This window comes from Onychostoma macrolepis, chromosome 14 (genome assembly GCF_012432095.1).
Source record: "Onychostoma macrolepis isolate SWU-2019 chromosome 14, ASM1243209v1, whole genome shotgun sequence".
In the NCBI taxonomy this organism is placed as follows: Eukaryota; Metazoa; Chordata; class Actinopteri; order Cypriniformes; family Cyprinidae; genus Onychostoma; species Onychostoma macrolepis.
Window position 1 is genome coordinate 2,212,988 of NC_081168.1, and position 18,994 is coordinate 2,231,981.

General features: G+C 36.7%; 1 protein-coding gene and 1 long non-coding RNA gene across 3 annotated transcripts; both read left to right on the plus strand.

The window, feature by feature from the left end:
* The first annotated feature begins 1,623 nt into the window (after nt 1-1,623).
* Nucleotides 1,624-8,067, plus strand: LOC131553228 (uncharacterized). Of its 2 annotated transcripts, none has more exons than XM_058797721.1 (6): nt 1,624-5,401; nt 6,478-6,813; nt 6,920-7,156; nt 7,268-7,351; nt 7,433-7,525; nt 7,615-8,067. In XM_058797721.1, exons 1-6 carry the CDS (start codon nt 5,356-5,358, stop codon nt 7,689-7,691), a joined length of 873 nt encoding a protein of 290 aa, XP_058653704.1. In that variant the 5' UTR covers nt 1,624-5,355; the 3' UTR covers nt 7,692-8,067. The 2 variants fall into 2 exon arrangements, with proteins under 2 accessions (XP_058653704.1, XP_058653705.1); XM_058797722.1 differs by lacking the exon at nt 1,624-5,401 and having other exon boundaries at nt 6,486-6,604; nt 6,739-6,813.
* A 2,023-nt stretch (nt 8,068-10,090) lies between these two features.
* LOC131553233 (uncharacterized) lies at nt 10,091-17,509 on the plus strand. Its single transcript, XR_009274138.1, has 2 exons — nt 10,091-10,571; nt 16,953-17,509. It is a non-coding gene; the product is annotated as an uncharacterized LOC131553233 (long non-coding RNA).
* Nucleotides 17,510-18,994: the final 1,485 nt, after the last annotated feature.

Below are 18,994 nucleotides of genomic sequence, written 5' to 3' on the forward strand. Positions count from 1 at the left end.
GCGGTAGTCATTAGGGCACCTCGGACTAGAGTGTTTTGGCACTGGCACAATGGAAGTGCATTTAAAGCATGTTGGTACGGCTGCTTGGGCAAGAGACAGGTTGAAAATGTCTGTAAAACCCCAGCGAGCTGCTCCGCACATGCCCTGAGAACACGACCAGGGATGTTGTCTGGTCCAGCAGCCTTGTGCGCGCTGATCCGGTTCAGTTCCTTGCAGACATCTGTGGAGGAGAGTATGATTGGTGGGTGGTCATCTGAGGGATTGAGCTTGGTGGCAGTTTCTCTGTTGTCTCTTTCAAAGCGAGCATAAAAGTAATTTAGCTCGTTCAGGAAGTTGACATCAGTGGCTGCGGGGGTGGAGTGGGTGGGTTTGTAGTCACTGATGGCCTGAATGCCCTGCCACATGCGTCGAGGGTCAGAGTTGGAAAAGTGTCCCTCTATCTTTAGCTTGTAGCAGTGCTTGGCCTTTTTGATGCCCCTCTTCAGGTTTGCTCTGGATGTGCTGTAGGCTTGTGCATCTCCTGATCTGAAGGCAGTGTTGCGTGACTTCAACAGGAGTCGCACTTCCTTGTTCATCCAAGGCTTCTGATTTGGATATGTGGTGATCTGTTTCTGGGTTGTAACACTGTCAATGGTGATATTGATATGATCCAATACAGAGGAGGTGTAAGAGTCAATGTCTGTGTGAGCGCCACTGGTGGCTTGAGAAGCAAACATACTCCAGTCTGTGTGTAGAAACCTTTCCTGGAGTGTGGAATCTGCCCCGCAGGCCACACTTTGATGGTCTTCACTGATGGCTTCACACGGTTGATGAGGGGTGCATATTTGGGGTGAGGAACAAAGAAAGGTGATCTGACTGTCCCAGGTGGGGGAGGGTGTCGCAACGTAGCTCCAGCCATGTTTGTGTAAACATGGTCTAAGGTTTTGTTTCCTCTGGTGTGACAGGAAACATGCTGGTGAAACTTGGGTAGCACTGACTTTAAGTTTGAGTGATTAAAGTCACCTGCAACAATAAAAGCCGCTTCGGGTGATCAGTCTGTTGTTTACTGATGGCTGCGTGAAGTTCTTTCATAGCAAGCTTGGCATCAGCATCCGGGGAATATAGGCTGCAGTTATAATGGTGGAAGTGAACTCCCGCGGTAGATAAACGGTCTACATTTAACCATGAGAAACTCAAGGTTAGCTGAACAATGACTCCCAACAATAGCAGAGTTTGTGCACCAAGCTTTGTTAATGTAAATGCACAATCCACCACCTCTGGTCTTACCGGAGCCATCTAATGTTCTATCCGCCCGAGTGTGTGGCGTCCGCTAGCTCAATAGCGGTGTCCGGTATTCCGCTGTTTAACCAGGTTTCCGTGAAGATTAGGACGTTACAGTTCAAAAGTTTCTTGCTGTGTGTGATGCTGAGTCGAATCTCCTCCATTTTGTTCACTAGCGACCGTACATTGGCAAGGAAAATGCTGGGTAAAGAGAGCCGGTGTGGTGTTAGCCTTAGCTTAGCTCTTAGTCCTCCGCGCTTCCCCGCCTTTGTTTACGATCTCGACGCCTGCGAGCACTTCCGCCCAGCCGGGTAGGGTGCATAGCCTCGGGTGTCCTAGCGATCTCAGGAAGGAGTCAAGATTGTCCATAAAAGTGTCGGAAATTCGCAAACCGATATCCAAAAGCTCACAACGGGTGTACGATGTAAAGGCACAACTGTTCTGCACGAACAGGCCCGAGATGAGTAAGAAAAATACCGCAAAATTGCAAAATCTGGAGAGACCCAGAGCCTCGCGATGTACTCGCGCCGCCATCTTGGGTAACATTATATATATATATATATCCCAGAATTCACGGGGGAGGGGGGGTGTTCTGCTTTCAGATGCATTTCATTATAAAACACTTCATAATCTATAATTGTCACGGTGCACACAGCAGGGAATAAACTTCAAAATAATAGCCTTTAATGACGACATATCAGGACAGGGCAAGACAAGGCAAGGTCAACACAGACAGGAACACCAGGGAATAACGAGTAGACCAGACGAAAACTAACTAAACAGGCAGGAACTAAATACACATGACAATCACTGATAATTACTGAAACACGGCTGGACAACACTTAACTAATAATCACACTTAACAAGGACAGGAACATGACCAAATATGGACACAAGAGGTGGGAACACATGACACACACGACAGAGGACTGACAATAATAAAATTTATTAACAACGTATTTAATATTTTCTCTAAACTTTCTTGTATATTTAGACAAGCACCTGCAATTCTGGCCAAATTAAAGATAGGTTGTGTGTGAATTTGCACATTACTTTGCAAAAACTTTTGCAGTTAGTTTTTAATATTACATTCTTGAGGACTCTATGCTTACATTTATTTTCAGGAGCACTAGTGCCCCTACTTAAAAAAAATAAAATAAAAAATAATAAAAAATAGGAACAGACCTTCTGATCAATGATAGGAGGGTCGTTCCTGGGATTCGGTAACATTTCAACTTGGAGTATACATGTTTTTCAGCTACATGTGATTCAACTTCTAAATACTCCACATCATTAAGCACATATCAAACCTCCAAAAAATATTCATCATATTTTAATATATCATATTCAAAATATAATATTTTCCCACCTCAGGCATTAAAGACCTTTTATCAATTTGAGTTTTTTTGCAGCTTTTTTTTTTTTCTCAACCCCGTAATGGACAAAATGGGATTGGTTTAAAACGGATTTTACACAGAAATCGTTATAAAACAAACATCTACCTACTGCTCTTGTGTCCCTGATAACAATTTAATGATATCAAATGTAACATTTATCATCACTTTCACATTTTTATAGGACTGAAGCGAAAAATACACAAATTGTGTGTCTACAGTCTCTTTATTTTTGTAAAAAAATATTTTTTATTTAAAATTTTAACTAAAACCACAATTTTATTGTTTTAGCCCTTAACATTTCAGATGTTAATCAGCAAGAAATACTTTTGTTCTTAATTAAAAAAAAGTTTTTTTTAATCAAATGTTTTGCATTTTTTTAGAAAAATATTTTTTACAAGAAAGGAACACAAGTGAATGCTTACATTGTTGCCAAAAATCACAAACACTATGCACATTTTGTTAATAATTTTCTAAGTACAAACTCAGGCACATTACAAAATGCTTGGTTCAAGATAGATATAATACATTATTTTATGCTAAAAATATAAAAATGCAATAATTATTTTTATTAATTATAATGGGCATCCCAAAGTTTTGTGAAAAGCTTCTAACAATTCATTTTGGTGAACCACCACTTTAGAAACTGAAATATTACCGAATCCCAGGAATGACCCAGAAATTAAGCTTCCTATTGATATTTGACTCAAAGTTTTTTTTTTTTTTTTTTAAGCCTTTGTAATGCCATTTTTCTAACTTTATTAAATGTAGGTGATCTTTTGTGCTAAAAAATTAACTAAACAATAAATTCAGTTAAAATGATAAGATATAACAATAACAATCAGGAAGAATAAGTTTCCAGTCAAATGAAATCAGCATCAACAATTCATCTTTGCATGGCACAGAAGAGCACAAATGTGGCATTAAGGAATATTTACAGAATTTAAGAAATTTTTGACAAGACTCAGAGATGGCATTAATGCATCTCATAATAACAATGTTATGAGATTGATGTTTTAAATATAGACATTTCAATTATTTAAATGACTCAATTTATACTTTAAAAATGAAACAGAAACCGCCAGTAGGTGGAAGCAAGCCACTGTCTTTGTCACTGAATCATTCATTCAATCGATTCGTTCAAACGGCTGATTAGTTTAAGAACGAAGCAAGTGACTCTCTTTATGAATGGGTCATTGAATCATTGACTCACTAGATTTGTTCAAAAGCAAAGATTCATTCATAAACGAAACAGCGCTGTGTCAAAGACTTGCGCAGAGGCTCAGCTGTGACTTTGTTTTTTAACTATATTTTTGTTGACGAAATAGAGCAAAATAGACAACAGTGTTTCTAAAATGTAAGTCACTTAATATGAACTTTTGTATAAAATCAAAAATGTATAAACTGTTGTATAAATTCAGTTCCACATTTGCAAACTCTCTATAATCATTAAAAAGCTGTTACCCTCCGTTCATCATTAATCTCACAAACTTCCATGTTAATGAATGAAGCTCTCTACACTGCACACTGAATATATTATTTACATCGTCTCTGCACTTTGTTTGTTACAATGAATGACAACAACTGCAGTCTGCTTCACGGTCTGTGCTGAGGAGCAGGACGCATTTCTATTGGCTGCAGTCTGTATTAAATGGCAAAAGACGGAATTGTGCAGCGAACCATAAACACAGCGCTCCGTTTATATGCAGAACTGGGATCGCTTTTTTTTTTTTTTTTTGCTGGGATTCTTTTTTTTTTTTTGAATAACCTGCATTTCAAATGTTATCGCTAGGATGCACATATCCATTATTATAAGCAACAAGCACTGTAACATGATTGATGTGCAGAGATTGCACTGTAAATAGCTAATTCAGATATACATCACATTTAAATTTATTATATAAAATGATTAAGTTAATGTGTGTTTCATATGTTTTATGTTTATTGTATGGTCTATACCAGTGTCAAATATGAATTTCTGTCCAGAACCTCTGTACAGACAATAAAGTAAATTTAATTGGGGATAATAGATTAACGCCGATCCATTTTGTTTATTTAGATTTTATATTATTGTAATATAGATATTGCAAACATTTTCAATAATAATAAAAATACAACCATTAAATTTATATTAAGGCTTTACCTCGCTAATAACGCCTCAGTCAGGTCAAAGAAATGTTTTATTAGTTTATCATCTAATACAATACAAAACATGTTATTCTGAAATTAAGGACCCATGAAGTTGACGTTGATGGTCCACATGGAGACGCTATATCTCAGCTGACTTTGAAAGTGCATTGAAAGTTTCACTTGGGGCTTACCCCTGATTTCCCTGAGTTATTAGTCTGTTTAGACTATCCATGTTCAATTCTAACTTGACTAGTTCAAATCTCAACAACATTATTTATTGTTGCAAGAACAGTTTGATACAGTATAAATGTTACTTCTTTTTTCCTTCTTCTTCTTCTTCTTCTTCTTCTTCTTCTTCTACACATTTGTCCTAGTTTCACTGTCTGTTTTAGATTTATTTTAGTGCAGACTACCTGCATCAGACTAACCCCCATGAGAGGAAACTTCCTCTTAAGATATTTCCTCATTGTGCTGTGAAGACGCTTGATAAGATCCTGAACACAGATGATCTGAAGCAGCGTCACACTCTTCTGCTGGGATCGAGCTCTTCTGGAAACTGGACTTTAGAGAAATGATGCTCATCTTTGGACTGATGCTGCTGCTGCAAACTGCTGCATGTGAGTCACTTTCACATCAAACTCCTCTTATCATGCTGATCAATCAGATCAATCTCAGAAGTATCCCAGTTGTTGGAAAGTAGTTGTCAGAAATAGTAATCTCAGAAGTCTTGTTGGGAGACAGTCACAATAAAGTGTTAGCAGATATGAAGCAGACAGTCTATTAATACTCTAATAAGATTAAGCTGACTTGTGGTGCAAAGTTACTTTTGAACAGAATGTTCAAAAGGGAACTTCAAAATAAAGTGTTACCAATTTTTGCGCTTCTATTCTTGTTTTCACACATTATCACATGGCTCAGCTTTATCGCTGCTAACAGATCTCTAACTTCCACTTTCCTACTTTTTTTTTTTTTTTTTTGCAAATAACATGCCTATATATCAGTGATAATTAATTATATTTTAATAATTTTTGCTGCAGTCATTATTTGCTTGAAAATATTTTCTTTGCTCTCAAAATCTGATAGGAGCACAATTCAAAGCAGAAATTTCATAGCAATCCTTGGTATTATTAAACATTAAGATGTCATGGGAAAAATGTTCCAGAAGCAGCGCATACAACAATTACTGATATTTGTATTTATATTGTGCAAACATACCTTTTATTTATAAATCCAGATATGTGCATGGCAGCTAAGGTTTATACACCAGACCTCTGATGTTATGTGTGCTGTAGGCTACATGTATTTAATGTTATATGAATTGCATTATGAGCAATGATGGATTGGAGATGTTTTTTCTGTGTGTTATACGTGTCTTCCACTAACTGTTTTTTCAGTTGTTTTCAAAAAGTGGTTGGGGCATAAAGAAAAACTGCACTTGTTAAACCATTTTATGAGGTTTAGATGATTACAAACATTATTAAATGTTAAATTGATTATTAAAGCATCTGCTAAATGACTAAACATTATTTGAAAACCTGATACGTGAGTCTGATACGTGTCTTCTGTAGAACTTAAGATGAATGTTTGTGTGATTTGTGTCTGATTGAAATTCATGATGAAAGAGATGATATTTATACCAGCATTAACACTTTGATATTGGTACATTTCATTTTGTATGTGTTTTGTTCTTTAGGTCTGGATCACTTCTGCAAGTTTGATCGACCAAATACGATCAAACCGTGTTACGCAGCTCTGGGACACAAACTCAATCTGCAGATGAAGCTGAACCCTCAATATCAAGACCTTCGTTTGTTTAAGAGGTTAAATAATGGCAGTACACTGGATGTTTTTAGCATAAAGAAAAATACAGAGCATAAACATGAATCCATCAGAAACAGATCTGAGTTCTCATTTGATAGTATGACTCTGATCATAAACAATGTGATTAAAGCAGATTCAGGGACTTACAGATCAATGGTCGTTGAGATGGATATGGCCACTCTCAGTGAACTTTACGTGATTGTTGAAGGTATAGAAGCTCTCAGCATTATATTTTATTTTAGAAATTCCTTGAGATTGACGCTGATTATAGGTTGAGAAAGAGTCATGTGACTGTGATGTGTCCCTCCCTCCAGCTCCTATTGGCTCAGTGGAAGTGTCAATCATCTGCTCCTCCAGTGGGGTGATGAGGGTGTTCTGCTCCTCTGAGGGGGATCAGCTCCTCTACAGCTGGACTCTGAATGGAGATCCACTGATGGATGGAAACAGCAGCATTGATCTGGATGAGGGAACTGATGGAAACATCATCTGCAGCGTGAAGAACCACGTCAGTCACGCACAGAAGACCATTAGACTCGAACCCTGTCCTGCTGGTGAGCTTTTAATACACGAATGTCTAGATACTGTATGTATAACAACCACTGATATAAAACACTTAGTTTCAGAGAGAAAGCAGCTGATTCTGTGCTGATGCTTTATTTCAGGAGCAAATACTGCCACTGTGACCTCTAGTGTGACCTCTAGTGTGACCTCTGCAGTGACCAGCAGCACACAGACATCAGAATGCAGTACGAGTTTAACAAACACACTCCTGGAAACATGAAGGATGGGTTTGTTTTGTGTCTAATGGTTGTTGTTCATGTGTTCAGTGTCTGTGGTGTTTGTGCTGGTCTGGTGTTTCCAGCTGATGGTTCTGTTGGGTCTGTTAGGAGCTTTTCACATCTACATGAGACACACGTCAGGTGACAGACACTTATCATCATTATTATTATTTGACATGCAGATATTAAGAGTTTGAATGATGATGATGATGATGATGTGATGTTTTTAGGAGAGAAACAGGAAGATCAGAAAGTGAGGAAGAGAAGATTTAGAGAAGGACATGAACACACAGCAGAAGATTCATGAGAGCAGCAGCAGATCATCACATCTATGAGAAATGACTTCCTATAATTCTCACGTCAATCCAGCTTTCATCTGTCTTTTATTTCTCTGAATAAAATTTGTCAGACTGTGAAGTCATTCTGTGTTTATTTTCACATTTCTGCTCTTGCTCGTTTACTTTATTCTGTTTGTTTTGGTTGATTTCTCTCATTTTCAGCGTCTGTTTAGATGTTTATCTGTTTGAAGCTCTTGATCCGTTTCTCAGTTTTGTGGTGCCTGTTTTATTTTCAGACTTTTTTTTTTTTTTTTAACTGACTGTCTTTTTAGATGACTTTTAACATGTTTAATTCGTGCATTTGTAAATGGAGTTAGTGTTGGAAATAACGTGCATTGAAATAAAACTGTCTTTGCAGTCAAAAGTCACAAGCATATTGAATGTTCTCTTTTTTACAGTCAATTAATATTCTACAGTAAATGCAGTCAATTAACATGTTGAGCAACAGAAAGCACACAATTAATTTAAACAGACATAAAACCAAACAACAAAAACAACACACCCAGAAATTAAATGAATTTTAATAATTACGTGGTGCAGTCATGGTTAGAGACTCTCTAAAGGTCGCGGGTTCGAGTCTCAGGTCTGGCAGGGATTGTAGGTGGGGGAGTGAATGTCCAGCGCTCTCAATACCACGACTGAGGTGAGACCCTTGAGCAAGGCACGTACCATACAGAAGTCACATAGATTGAAATATATTTTTATAAATATATTTTGATATATTTAAATATCTTAAATTCAAATAGAAGAAAATATATTTTATACAATATATGTAAATATATTTTTAAATATATATTAAAAATATATTTAAATATTTGATTTTGGCCGCTTTTAATATTTTTCACATATATTAAATATATGTAAATATATTTTATTGTAAATACTTGCATATATTTATTTCCTTTATATGTAAATACATTTAGATATCAGACTATGTAAATATATTAATTTGCAATATATGTCCATATATTAATTTCTAATATTTGTTAACATATTACATTTCTATAAATGCAAATATATTTTAAAACATTAAAATATTCAACTAAATAAACTTAAACATGCTTCATAGAATATATTCCTCAAACTTTATGTAAATAAATTAAATCTGCACACATGTAAATGTTTTCATTATCAAGATTATAATTCGCCCCTTCATAATAAATAGAATACAAACAACATTTGGACACTGAAAAACTCTCCAGACAATGTAACTTAAAAACAGTGACAATATAAATTGACGTATTAATATAAAGAGTACATTTATCAACACCAGTTCAGCATGAACCAACAAAATTATGAATGCTTATGATGTTTCTGGCACATAAATGAAAGATTATTCCTCTGTAAGCATCCAGGGTAAAAACATTATGCACAAATATGCAAGTCTTAGTTGGCATTCAACACACTGTATTTAAATATTTAAGATCCATCATTAACTATGCACAATTTCTCAACTACTCACATGCTCCCCTATTGAACCCGAATCAAGCATTGTAATGCATCAGCTAATCAGGCCCTTAACCAACCCACTTCCAATAATTCATTGGAAATCATATGCAAAAATATTTTTTACAAAACAAAACCATTGCAGGTTACACTGTTATGCCAGTAGGTGGGAGCAAAAGACTGTCTTAATGAGTTAGTTAACCACTGAAAGAATATTATGACAACAATATCACTTTATGGATATACAGCAAATGTGGGGGGAATATGATTCACACTGGTGCACTTCTGAATGGATGGATTATAGCAAACCAAGTTTAATGAATCTCACACCTAACATACAGCATTATGGTCATTTCACACTGCCAAAAATTTTGTTTTGTTTGGTCAGTGCGTTCACCCTGCTGGAGTTTGGCAAGTGTGAAATGGCTTTTAGGTGCTTTGGGGGAAAAAAAAATGTTATATGTATATGTATATATATATATACAGTATATACACACACATATACATACACACAGTGTATATGAAGAGTTCATTTGCAGAAGCCGATAAACACCACTTTCAAAAAAAACTTGAGGCATCGCGAGTTCACGTTTTACTGCAGAAGCCGATAAGCGCCCTTGTTGTTTCTGAACAGAAGCCGATAAATCCATTTTAGTGAATCAGCGCGCTGTATTCAGGTCAGGTGAAAAGGCTATTTTCACTTTGTAAAGTCGTGCTAGCTGAAAAGAGTTTCATCAAAGCTGACTAAAAGTGATCGAGGATGGATAATTTCGATGAACTTGATGAACCTGTGATATCTTCTTCAGGGCGTAAAAGGAAAATAAAAGCTGAAACGTTTTCACGGAGCTTTGCAAAAGCAGCGCGCTACAATGATGAGGAAAAACTCTGTGTATTGCGTGTAATCACATCCATACAGGGCCGGGTTATCCATAGACGGGATTGGGCGAGTGCCCTGGGGCACCAGCCAATAAGGGGGCACCAAGTGATTAAGAAAATAACTAGACCTTTAAAATATTTTTAATGTTTTGTATATATTATTTTGCTGGAAGAGTTGCAGATGCATAGAAAATAAACAGTTAATGATCCAATGTATACAGAGAGAATATAAAATATATGCATGCATATAGAACTGCGATTGGGTCAGGCCACAGTGTAATTGCGCCCTCCCCCAGTCAGAGTTGAGCCCGCCAATTTATAATATTCAATTCATAATGGATAGGCAGCATCAGCGTAGCAGTTGGGCTAAATGTAAATTAAAAAATGAGAAAATATCAGGGCACATAGCCAGGGCTCTACAATGCGACTGAAAAGTACTGCGTGCAACTATCAAAACATACCCGATCAGCATTTGTGTTTGCGCTCAGGGGAGCTTCAAAGATTTCTACTTGCGTGTTCGCGCAGCGGTGAGTAATGTGTCGCAGACATTAATTTCTTGAATGCAATGTTAATCAGAATCCACTCACTGCTCAAAATACTTTTGTTCATTGCTGAGTTATGCAAGCTCACAAATCCTCTCGTTATAACAAACAAAGTGTAGACAGGGTGTAAATAAGAGATTCGTTGTGCAGTGTAGAGCGCTTCATTGATTATTATGGAGCTTTGTGAGATTGCGATGAACTATGATAGCTTTTAAAGATTATAGGGGAGTTTGCAAATGTGATATCAAATTAATACAACAGTTCAACAAACAATAAGTTATATAAAGTGATGTACATTGTATGAATTTAACAATATTTCCCGATTTTGCTCTATTTCGTAAAGGAAAATAGTTTCAAACAGTCACAGCTGAGCCGCTGCGCATCTCCATTCAAATACAGCGTTGTTTCGTTTATGAATGAACCTGCGTTTTTAAATGAATCTAGAGTGAGTGATTCAATTATCCATTCATAAAGACAGTGCCTGCGTCCCAATGTGCATACTATCCATCCTAAATTCTATGTGATAGTAGTCATTTTCAATACTATTTAGGGCAGATAGGGTGGATAGTATGCACATTGGGACGCAGGGAGTCACTTGCTTCGTTTCTGAATGAATCAGCCGTTCAAACAAATCAGTTAAATGAATGATTCAGTGATAAAAATCAGTGACTTGCTGCCACCTGCTGGCAGTTTTATTTTTAAAGTGTCATAGTTACTTAAATCATTTCAATCAAACAATAGTTCTATATTCAAAATTTTATATTTAAAACATTAATCTCACAACATTGTTATGAATTTAAAACATCCATCCCACCTCTGAGCCTTTGTAAATGTCTGTAAATTTACCTTCATGCCACTTTTGTGTTCTGTGCCACCTTTGTAGTGGAAACTGATTTTGTTAATATTGATTTATTTTGATTGGTAACTTATTCTTATTATTCTACCTGTTCTTATTCTATTTTTTATTAGACATTTTGGAAAAGCTTATAAATATGGACTTTTGAATTTGACATAATGACAAACTTTTAATAAAATTAGAGAAAAAAAAATTGCATTGCAAAAAATACCAGAAAATGCCCCTGTAAATCACTTTAAGGAGTCAAATATCACCTTCTAATGGGAAAGCTAATTTTTGTTATTGATCAGAAGGTGCTCCTGAATTTTTGAGGGAGGGAGGGAGGGAGGGGGGCACTTCAAATGTGCTCACCCTAGGGCACTACACTGTGTTAATCCGGGCCTGCATCCATAATCTATGATCACAACAAAAACAAATTGGAGTTGTCTGCTTTTGCTATAAAACAAACTTATATGTAATAAAATCATACTTTCAATGAACTTTAATTTTGTAAATTACCTGTATTTGTTTAAGTTATTATTACGTAAAACACCCAACTGTAGTTTGATTGATATTACTTGGATTTGATTTCTGAAAAAATAAAAATGGCGTTATCGGTTTTTGTAAATTAACTTTTCATATATATGATATAGTTTTCATTATATCTAAAAATCAAGTAATATCTGCATACACCTAACTCTGAAGAGAACACACAATATGCTATTAGAAAGCAATCCTTGTGAGTGAGAAGTCTGGTGTGGAGGGTGAATCTGGAGCTGAATTCTGTCCAGGCTGTCAAGTCAAGTCACCTTTATTTATATAGCGCTTTTACAATACAGATTGTGTCAAAGCACTTAACAGTATCAAATTGGAGGATAGAGTGTCAGTAATGTATAATGATAAGATTAAACACTCAATTTTCAATTTTCAGTTAAAGGCATTTCATTATTGAATTCAGAGATGTCATTGTCTAGCTCAGTTTAGTTTAAATAGTATCTGTGCAATCAAATCGGCGATAATCACTAGAAATTAAGTGTCCCCAACTGAGCAAGCCAGAGGCGACAGCGGCAAGGAACCAAAACTCCCTCTGAGACAGAATGGAGAAAAAAAAACCTTGGTAGAAACCAGGCTCAGTCGGGGGGCCAGTTCTCCTCTGACCAGACGAAACCCGCAGTTCAAAAGTTTATATTTCTATTTTAATTTTGTTGCAATTTCTAACAATAGTAGTATTATGTAGTTAGGTATTTTATTATATTTTAGTTATTTTGGTTGATATATCTGGGGATATATCTCTGGGGGTCATCTGGGTGTCCTGGTCTCCGCTGACGATCAGGGCTGTAGACATCATCTCTTGGTGCTGATCCACCATCTGATCGGATACGGACTGAGAAACAGACTAGGAAAGAAACAGACAAATATTAGCGTAGATGCCATTCAACTTACGATGTAACGAGTACATCGTGTGTTATGGGGAGTGTTCCCGGTTCCGGTTCATCTAATTAATGCAGCCTAACAATCCTTTAACGGATTTGAATAATAGAAGCGTATTAATGTGTTATGTGTAAGCCAGGCTAAAGAGATGGGTCTTTAATCTAGATTTAAACTGACAGAGTGTGTCTGCCTCCCGAACAGTGTTAGGTAGACTGTTCCAGAGTTTGGGTGCTAAATAGGAATAGGATCTGCCGCCCGCAGTCGATTTTGATATTCTAGGTATTATCAAACGGCCAGAGTTTTGAGAACGCAGCAGATGTGGAGGACTATAATGCGATAAGAGCTCGCTCAAGTACTGAGGAGCTAAACCATTCAGGGCTTTATAAGTAATTAACAAGATTTTAAAATCTATCCGATGCTTGATAGGGAGCCAGTGCAGTGTTGACAGAACCGGGCTAATATGGTCATATTTCCTGGTTCTAGTAAGGACTCTAGCTGCTGCATTTTGGACCAACTGTAGTTTGTTGATCAAGCGTGCAGAACAACCACCTAATAAAGCGTTACAATAGTCTAACCTTGAGGTCATAAACGCATGAATTAACATTTCTGCATTTGACGTTGAGAGCATTGTTCGCAATTTAGATATGCTTTTGAGATGAAAAAATGCAGTTTTACAGATGCTAGAAACATGGCTTTCAAATGACAGATTGCTATCGAACAGCACACCTAGGTTCCTGACTGATGAAGAAGAATTGACAGAGCAGCCATCAAGTGTTAGATAGTGTTCTAGGGTATTACATGTGGGGTTTTTAGGTCCGATAATTAACACCTCTGTTTTTCAGAATTTAGCAGTAAAAATTATTCGTCATCCAGTTTTTATATCGACTATGCATTCCGTTAGTTTCTCAATTTGGTGTGTTTCACCGGGCCGCGAAGAAATATAGAGCTGAGTATCATCAGCATAACAGTGAAAGCTAACACCATGTCTCCTGATAATATCTCTCAAGGGTAACATATAGAGCGTGAAAAGTAATGGCCCTAGTACTGAGCCTTGAGGTACTCCATACTGCACTTGTGATCGATATGATACCTCTTCATTCACTGCTACGAATTGATGGCGGTCAGATAAGTACAATTTGAACCATGCTAAGGCACTTCCACTAATGCCAACAAAGTTTTGCAGTCTATTCAAAAGAATGTTGTGGTCGATAGTGTCGAACGCAGCGCTAAGATCCAGTAGAACTAATAAAGAGATACAACCACAATCAGATGATAGAAGCAGGTCATTTGTAACTCTAATGAGAGCAGTCTCAGTACTATGATACGATCTAAATCCTGACTGGAATTCCTCACAGATATCATTTTTCTCTAAGAAGGAATATAATTGTGAGGATACTACCTTTCTAGTATCTTTGACAGAAAAGGGAGATTTGAGATCGGTCTGTAATTAACTAGGTCTTTGGGGTCAAGTTGCGTTTTTTTTATGAGAGGCTTAATAACAGCCAATTTGAAGGTTTTGGGGACATATCCTAATGACAATGATGAATTAATAATAGCCAAAAGAGGATCTATGACTTCTGGAAGCAGCTCTTTTAGTAGTTTAGATGGAATCGGGTCTAACATACATGTTGTTGGTTTAGATGATTTAACAAGTTTATACAATTCTTCCTCTCCTACAGTAGAGAATGAATGGAATTGTTCCTCAGGGGGTCTATAGTGCGCTATCTGATGCGATACTGTAGCTGACGGCTGCAAGGATACAATTTTATCTCTGATAGTATCGACCTTGGAAGTGAAGTAGTTCATAAAGTCATTACTGCTATGCTCTTGGGAAATGCCAACACCTGTTGATGCTTGATTTTTCGTTAATTTAAATAAATACCGAGGGTTATGTTTGTTTTCTTCTAGAAGAGAGGAAAAGTAATCAGATCTAGCAGTTTTTAATGCTTTTCTGTAGGATAGGGTACTTTCCCGCCAAGCTAAACGAAATACCTCTAGTTTTGTTTTCTTCCAGCTGCGCTCCATTTTCCGGGCTGCTGTCTTTAGAGCGCGAGTGTGCTCATTATACCACGGTGTTGGAGTCTTATCCTTAATCTTCCTTAAGCGTAAAGGAGCAACCGCATCTAGAGTGCTAGAAAAGAGAGAGTCCATAGTTCCTGTTACATCATCAAGTTGTTCTGAGCTATTGGATATGCTGAGGAACTGAGATAAGTCAGGAAGATTATTTATAAAGCAGTCTTTTGTGGTAGAGGTAATGGTTCTACCATATTTGTAACAAGAAGTTGGCTTTACAGCTTTAGCTATATGGAATATACAGGAGACTAGATAACGATCTGAGATATCATCGCTCTGCTGCAAAATTTCAACGCCACTGACATCAATTCCATGTGACAGTATTAAATCTAGAGTATGATTTCGACAATGAGTAGGGCCTGACACGTGTTGTTTAAGACCAATAGAGTTTAGAATGTCTATAAATGCTGATCCCAACGAATCTCTTTCATTATTAACATGGATATTAAAATCACCAACGATTAGGACTTTATCTGCAGTCAGCACTAACTCCGATAGAAGATCAGAAAATTCTTTAATAAAGTCTGTATGGTGCCCTGGTGGCCTGTATACAGTAGCCAGTACAAACATCACAGGGGATTTATCATTAACACTTGTTTCTTTGGATAACGTTATATGAAGCACCATTACTTCGAACGAATAATACTTGAAACCAAACCTCTGAGAGATACTGAAAATATTTCTATAAATTGTAGCAACACCTCCCCCTTTACCTTTTGGACGCGGTTCATGTTTGTAACAGTAATCTTGTGGTGTAGACTCGTTTAAAGTAATGTAATCATCTTGTTTTAGCCAGGTTTCTATCAGACAAAGCACATCTAGTTTATGGTCAGTGAACATATCATTTACAAAAAGTGCTTTTGAAGAAAGGGATCTAATATTTAATAAGCCAAGCTTTATCATGTGTTTATCTGTATTATATTGGTTTTTTATTTGTAGAACATCAATTAAATTGGTTTGGATGTTTTCTGTATTTTCTAGTTCGGGGAACAGACACAGTCTCTATAGAGTGATATCTAGGTGAAAAAGTTTCTATGTGCTGAGAGTTAACTGACTTCTGTGACGTGAGGCGGCTAGCAGGCGGTCGGTTTAGCCAGTCTGTCTGCTTCCTGACCTGGGCTCCAGTTAGTCAAATATGAACTCTAAGACTATGTGCCATATTTCTAGAGAGAAGAGCGGCACCACCCAGGAGGGATGAACACCATCTCTTTTCAACAGGTCAGGTCTGCCCCAAAATTCTTCCAATTGTCTATAAAGCCTATGTTATTTTGCGGGCACCACTTAGACATCCAGCCATTAAGTGACGACAGTCTGCTATGAATCTCATCACCCGGTAAGCAGGAGCGGACCAGAGCATATTACAGTGTCTGACATCGTACTTGCAAGTTCACACACCTCTTTAACATTATTTTTGGTGATCTCCGACTGGCGAAGTCGAACATCATTAGCGCCGACGTGGATAACAATCTTACTGAATTTACGTTTAGCATTAGTCAGCACTTTTAAATTTGCCAAGATGTCAGGCGCTCTGGCTCCGGGTAAACAATGGACTATGGTGGCTGGTGTCTCTATTTTCACGTTCCGTACAATAGAATCGCCAATAACTAGAGCACTTTCATCAGGTTTCTCGGTGGGTGCGTCACTGAGTGGGGAGAACCTGTTTGATGTTCTGATCGGAACGGAAGAGTGGTGTTTTGACCCGCGACTATGCAAGTTGCACTGGCGGTTTTAAAAGCCGACGATCAAATTAGTTAGATTAGTTTGAAAGATAACACCAGAAATATGGTGGGAATTAAGTTATATATTATCACTTTAGACAAAAAGGGAGTGAAGATAAGGTAGATATTCAATAAAAAGTGAAGGTACACGTACGGAGCTACAAACACAAACCTCTCAGCAGCGCAACAGACTGAAGCAATCCTTCACACATGCAATACTTCATTTACTATCAAGATTAATGCAACAGAAATCATCATGTTTATAATATAGTTATAATCCCATCTGTTTATGTCCTTCTGTTTCTGCAGATGCGGAAGCTGCCTCGACGGGTCCTCAGACAAACAGGAATGAGAAGAAGGAGCAGGAGCTTCATTATGGAGAAGTGACGTTCACCGACAGAAAGGTTCAACAGCAGCCGAGTAAAACACAGGAGGAGTGTGTGTACGCTCAGGTGCAGGCACACTAGTGTGAAAACCACCTGCGGTCAATGCACTAGACTAGTGACTTCACACTTCACTGTCATGAAGACACGACAGGACAGCTTTGGGCTGCTTATGATGAAATGCTCGGCTTATTGCACATTTTCTTTCCTGTGTGGCAACAGAAAAATACAGTGTCTGATCCAGAACAGAAATATAAAAGGATGAACAATGGCCGACTTTCCAGTAAAGCCACTGAAGGGAATCGTGACTGCTGTGAACAACTAAAGACTAGTACTAGCAGAGTACAGAAGCTGAAAACATTACAAATAACATAAAATATTCACTTCTCAACTTTTATTTAAGGTTTACAATACACATCATATTGGAACAACTGGTTTGTTAAACAAAGCTACGTCTCTTTAATAGTAAATCCATTAAAAGGTGCAGGACTCATTTCTTTATAAATTGTACACAAATCATCAACTAAACATTTGCATGTCATCAAAGATTATAGAAATACTCTGATATTATTCAACAATAAATAAATATGCATGCACAAATAAATAATACATAAAAATAAGGTATTTTTAACAACTATAAATAAATAAAGTGGTGTGGCAATCAATTCAACACTGCAGTACATAAGAAAACTAATTTAGTAGTAATTTATAGTAATTTAGTAGTAAAAATAGTCATTTACAATCTGTATTTTTGCATCAGAAAAAAAATAATTTACATCAGAAAAACTACTAGATGCGAGTGAAGGCTGCATCTGTGCTCTTTTAGAAGTGCGGAATAGTGAGAAAAAAGCCCCTCCACATCCACTGAAGCAGTAGGGAGATGCAGGTACAGAGCAGCTAGTGGGGCGAGTGTTGGCATTCGATCTTCCCCGGCAGCCCACCGCTCCACTGCACTAACCTCAGCTGCATCACTCTTGTCCATCTGGATGTAGTGATGCCACTCTTCTGTGGAAATATTACTCAACTTGAATGTAATTCTTATCACTGTAAAAGATGCTGCACTGTTAACTTATTTGTTTCTGCTCTGTTGGCATTACTCAGTTTGATAGAGTTTTTATTACTTTCTGTTAATTAAAGCATTGCAATTAAGTTCAATAAACTTAATTTCTTTGTGTTCAATGAAAATGTCGAACATGTGGCTCCTTTGTGCATGTGTTATAGACAGAGGTGCACGTTAGTTTTTCAGCCTGGTTCTCATAAGAGAACACGGAGATTTGGTTTGGTCCTCACACTGCACAGTGTGACCCATTAAATAAACAAACATACAAATAAATGAATTAGTGCTGTCAAACAATTAATCGCATTCAAAATAAAAGTTTTTGTTTACATAATATATGTGCGTATACTGTGTGTATTTATTTGGTATATATAAATACAAACACATGCATGTATATATTTAAGAAAAATGTTTATATATTAAATATATTTATACATAATATAAATTATAAGAATATAAATATATAAATGTATATACATGTAAATATATATATATATATATATATATATATATATATATATATATATATTTATTATTATTATTTTTATTATGTTATGTTTTTATTGTATTTTATTGTTTTAGTTAGCTGTATTTTTAGTTCTTTTTAACCTAATCAAACCAACCCAACTGCAGATTGATTGAGATTAATTGGAATGCACAATGAGTTATCTGTTTTGCAAATGAACTCTTCATACACACACACACACACACACACATATATATATATATATATATATATATATATATGTGTGTGTGTGTGTGTGTGTATATGTATATGGGGGTTGTTCTGCTTTCGGATGTATTTAATTATAAAACACTTTATAATCTATAATAACATTTATTAACAATGTATTTAATATTTTCTCTAAACTTTCTTGTATATTTAGACAAGCACCTGCAATTCTGGCCGA

Coding starts and splice junctions, on each gene's coding strand:
- LOC131553228 (XM_058797721.1), top strand. CDS start 5,356: ATGATGCTCATCTTTGGACTGATGCTGCTGCTGCAAACTGCTGCAT. Junction 5,402..6,477: donor GCTGCTGCAAACTGCTGCAT/GTGAGTCACTTT, acceptor TTTGTTCTTTAG/GTCTGGATCACTTCTGCAAG. Junction 7,157..7,267: donor ACTCGAACCCTGTCCTGCTG/GTGAGCTTTTAA, acceptor GCTTTATTTCAG/GAGCAAATACTGCCACTGTG.